The 5,000-nt window shown below is 38.3% G+C and overlaps 1 protein-coding gene and 1 long non-coding RNA gene across 2 annotated transcripts in view; both read left to right on the top strand.

Moving 5' to 3' along the window:
* HOXA5 (homeobox A5) overlaps window positions 1-2,842 on the top strand; it is a 4,151-nt gene extending 1,309 nt beyond the window's left edge. Inside the window, exons 1-2 of the mRNA XM_040352907.1 lie at window positions 1-764; window positions 2,239-2,842. The exon at window positions 1-764 is cut by the window's left edge and continues 1,309 nt beyond it. Of these exons, the coding sequence (XP_040208841.1) occupies window positions 185-764; window positions 2,239-2,489 (831 nt within the window). The 5' untranslated portion in view covers window positions 1-184 and the 3' untranslated portion in view covers window positions 2,490-2,842. The remainder of the gene's footprint in view (window positions 765-2,238) is intronic.
* LOC120940206 overlaps window positions 1-5,000 on the top strand; it is a 47,456-nt gene that overhangs the window by 8,553 nt on the left and 33,903 nt on the right. The gene's annotated exons all lie outside the window — the stretch shown is intronic.

Raw genomic sequence — 5,000 nt, 5'->3', positions numbered from 1 at the left:
GGATTTACGACTGGACAACAAAAGCACGTGATTGCAAGTCGTACCCCATATTTGGGTGCCTACGTAGGAGGGAACCAAGTACATGTCCCAGTCATTTCCATAATTCATCATAAATTGTGCAAGGGTGCTATAGACGCACAAAACGACCAAGAGCCACAAATCAAGCACACATATCAAAAAACAAATGAGCTCTTATTTTGTAAACTCATTTTGCGGTCGCTATCCAAATGGCCCGGACTACCAGTTACATAATTATGGAGATCACAGCTCGGTGAACGAGCAATACAGGGATTCAGCAAGCATGCATTCCAGCAGGTACGGCTACGGCTACAATGGCATGGATCTCACCGTTGGGCGATCAGCTACCAACCACTTTAATGCCAATGACAGAGCACGAAATTATCCGTCCAACCCAAGTTCTTCTACAGAGCCAAGGTATAACCAACCTGCAACCTCTCCTCCACCTGACCCTCTCCCCTGCTCTGCCGTCTCCACCCCGCCTGCTGCTGTCAGCGACACTCACCAAGGAGTCAAAAACTCTCTAATAACTAACTCAAACAGCACCACGTCCAATTCCAGCACCACCAGCAATAGTAACAGCAGCCACATTAACAACAGAGAAGGGCTTGGGGCTTCTTCTTCTGGTGCTGAAGATGACACCCCAGCCAGCAGCGACCAGACAACTTCCCAGAACGGACAGAGCCCAGCTCCATCGGTCCAGCCCCAGATCTACCCCTGGATGAGAAAACTACACATAAGTCATGGTAAATAAAATCTCCACCTTTTATTCCCTTGCAATAAGAAGGGAATACATGTAGGGACCTAACAAAAAAAAAATGGGTGGGAGAATCCAACTTCCAGGCGCTATAATGGCTAGAGACAGTTTTATGACCACAGCTTAACCTTTTGAGTATGTCTAGAAAAGTATGAGGATCTAATTTTTATTGCCACACAATGCAATGTCCAAGGAGTCTCTAAAGTCATTTGCACATATCTGTCTATGATCTTTTATAGGCTCCTTGGGTGCTAGGCTGGTGGAAAGTTGATACAGAAGTGGAACATTTTAAATAATGCATGATTGTATTTAAAATACATTCTAGACATGCTGCTTCAACTTCAACCAAAATAAATATAATTGTCTGGTTTTTTTTTATATATATACTCCTGTCTACTTGTTATAGTACAAACTAGAAACATGTGATGACTGCTCCTTGTCTAGTTAATTCTCTTTTTAAATTTGCATGCCTGCATTTAAAATACATTCTTCAATGCTGCTTCAACTTGCACCAGTATGTTGTATACTTCTGTCTACTTGTTTTAGTGAAAATCAGAAAACTGTGATGGGTGCTCCTGGTCCAGCTAATTCTTCTTTTTAATTTGCATGACTGCTTTAAAATACATTATTGCATGCTGCTTCAACTTGCACCAATGTAACTCTATTGTGTATACTTCTGTCTACTTGTTTTAGTGAAGATCAGAAAACTGTGATGGCTGCTCCTGGTCCAGCTAATTTTACTTTTTTATTTGCATGACTGCTTTAAAATACATTCTTGCATGCTGCTTCAACTTGCACCAATGTAACTCTATTGTGTATACTTCTGTCTACTTGTTTTAGTGAAGATCAGAAAACTGTGATGGCTGCTCCTGGTCCAGCTAATTTTACTTTTTTATTTGCATGACTGCTTTAAAATACATTCTTGCATGCTGCTTCAACTTGCACCAATGTAACTCTATGTTGTATACTTCTGTCTACTTGTTATTCAGTTTTAGTAAAAACCAGAAACCTGTGCTGGCTGTTTCTGGTCCAGCTAATTTCCATTCTTAATTTTAATGCTTGCATTTAAAATACATTCTTGCAAGCTGTCAACCTGCACCAATATAACCTTTATTTGTTTACTTCTGTCTACTTCTTATTCAATTTTATTAACAATCAGAAACCTATGTGATGACTGCCTATGGTTCAGCCATTTTTATACTTCTGTCTACTTGTTATTCAGTTTTAATAAAAATTATAAACCTGCCTCTGGTTAAGCCAACCCTTCCTTATTTTAATTTGCATGCTTGCATTTAAAATACATTATTGCATACTGCTTCAATTTGAACCTATATAAGTATAACTCTATTTTTATACTTCTCTCTGCCTGTTATACAGTTCTAGTAAAAACAACAACAGGAACCTATGTGATGACTGCTTCTGATTCAGCTAATTCTCTGTCTTTTTTTTTTGAAAATTTACAGATAACATAGGGGGACCTGAGGGAAAAAGGGCTAGAACAGCTTACACACGCTACCAGACACTGGAGCTGGAAAAGGAATTTCATTTTAATAGATACCTGACACGCAGAAGGAGGATTGAAATAGCCCATGCCCTTTGCCTATCTGAGAGACAAATTAAAATCTGGTTTCAAAACAGAAGAATGAAATGGAAAAAGGATAACAAGCTGAAAAGTATGAGCATGGCCGCAGCAGGAGGAGCTTTTCGTCCTTAGTATATGTCTGTTCTATGAAAGTACTGGTCCAGTATTAGAATTGTCACCATAGACTTTCTAGAACTCTTGTGTGTGACTTCTGTGAAGAAATATCCCCATCCATGTCCCCCCTCCCTTCCTATCTTAGCCATGAGCCCCTATGCTGGGTGGTTATAGCTACAGATGCTTTATGTATATGTTTTATTTTGAATGGCTATGTCTTGACAATTTTAAATGTTTTAACTTATTTGAGTATGTAAAGCGCTATTATGTGTTACTTGAAGTAACAGAACAGAAAAAAAAATGTTTGTTAAAATGTTCTGTTTTATGTTGCATTCAATTTGCAGAAAACAAAAGCAAAAAAAAAAAAAAAACCGCTGTATGTGTTTGTGTAGTGTAACTGTCTGAATGCCTACAAACCGTCTACCTAAATTTCAAGAAACTACCTATCATACCTGTGAATAACTATGTTGTAGAGGTGACTTGTGCAAGCCAATTTATCTTGTGTTAGTAGTGGTGAGTAGTGAAGCGGTGACACAAGCTGTGATCCCAAGCAGTCTGTCTGTCCTAGCTGTGCCTTTGTATATTTCATAACTCTGCACGACCTCTTGTAAAGTGGCTGCACTCGCAGCTAAGTGTATGTACTATGTGTTTTTTGGTCACAAAAGTTATATAGTTAAGCTTGGCTGTTTAAACAATTGCTATTTTTTTGTAATTTTTTTTTTCATGAAAAAAATATGACTGGAAAAAAAATAAACTTTCTACTGAAAAAAATAAAAAATGGACTGTTTCTCTTAAAGTAAGGAAACTTTGGAGGGGGGAGGTTGTATAATGCTTGATGAGCACTGAGGTGTCTAAAAAGCCAGGTGATGAGAGGGAAACTTCAAATGTTCTGCATATAATAAGAAAATTGTCATGTAAGGGGTGTATAAATGTAACTTATTTTAGACGATATAGGAAAGTCACACTATTTCGTTGACAGATCCCAGTTTTAGGGTGCCAACATTACCTAATTTTTTTGAGTGTATTATAGTAGTTTTTTTTTAAAAGGTAACTTTAGTAGTTTTTCTATAGGTTATTAGAGTAGAGAAGATGATAGAAGTTCCCCAAAAAAACTTCCAAGTGTTACTTACCTTACCTGTGCAGGGATGTCTAACTCCACTGAGCCTGTAAGGGAAATGACAAGAGAATCCCCGCTAACTGCTTACATTCTTGTCTTCCCTAAGTTATATAACAGTAAACTTTATAAGCCCTAGTTCCGGCTATGTGACATTTGGTTGCCAAATGAATAGGGTTTTTGTCTATGAATTAGATCGTAAAATCCTCCATAGCGCAGACAGATAGGCTCACTGGCTATAAAATGTCACGTGGTGCTATTAAAGTAAGTTTTATGGTTTTGGGGAGTAGACGTCCAACATTATATACTACATATCATATAATCTCACTAGTGCTGGACATCATTTGGCTCCTAGGAGGACACATAGGGGGCTGCAGACCATCACCTACTACACATAGGAGGCCAGATCTTCAGATCAAAGCACCCACCATGGTATGTGATAGCTTACAACTTAAAGGTACGTTTTAGAATACATGTTAGGGTTATGAATTGGACATGGGTGTTGTTTCTTTTAGGTATATGGACACACAGTGGATGTTTTAAAATCTGTTAAAACACTTCACCACTTAAACCAAGGTCTATGGTGCACCACTTATACTAAGCTCTGATTAGTAAGGGGACAGCATGTAATTAGCTTTGATTCTCAAGTACTACTACATTCTGAAATAATTAGCCTAGCCCCTAGTTCTTTATATCTGGCCCTTGTATAGCCCAGTAGGTGCCTGGGTTTGCCTATAAAGTCAACAAGTACGAGGGTCTCAGAAGTAGAGTAGGGATTCAATAACTAAGTAGTTTACACTCTTGAGTTATCTTCTGAAGCACTGTCACACAGTTCTGGGGGTACTTACCTTATAATATATACACATTTAGTTCACCCAGGGTCCTTATCTGTCCAAAAACGAAAGTGGCTCATTTCAAAGGGAGCTTTTTTTTTCAGTCAGCAACAGAGATTTCTCAGATACAAAGTGAAATCCTCCTGAAGATGTATGTTATGGTTCTACATTTCTGGACTAGGACAGAGGAGTTTGGATAGGCCCCAGCTGTGTGTTTACTTCACTTACTTTACTTTCTGTCAATAGTGAGTTCACACTGCCCTGTGATTAGTCAGCAATGAACTTTATGACCGGATTTAACATTAGACTTCGAGATCCAACAGGACTGATGAAAAGTGTGCCTTTATTAAGCAGATCAACCAGGGAAGTGTTTAGATACACTCAGCCAGTTTACTGAAACTACTGTGGTGTCCTTCAAGCTTTCTTATAATTCTTCTTGAACTGAATCACAGGTAAATGAAACGTTTTCAGATCTTATTTATCTATTTTGGAAAATCTGGGTTTTGTAGTGGATAGTTTTCTATCATGTAGGCGAGAATTCAAACAAGTCATAAACTTTTATGGCTGTCACCATGGAACATT

This window comes from Rana temporaria, chromosome 5, assembly GCF_905171775.1.
Source record: "Rana temporaria chromosome 5, aRanTem1.1, whole genome shotgun sequence".
Taxonomy (NCBI): domain Eukaryota; kingdom Metazoa; phylum Chordata; class Amphibia; order Anura; family Ranidae; genus Rana; species Rana temporaria.
This window is presented reverse-complemented; position numbering and strand designations above follow the sequence as displayed.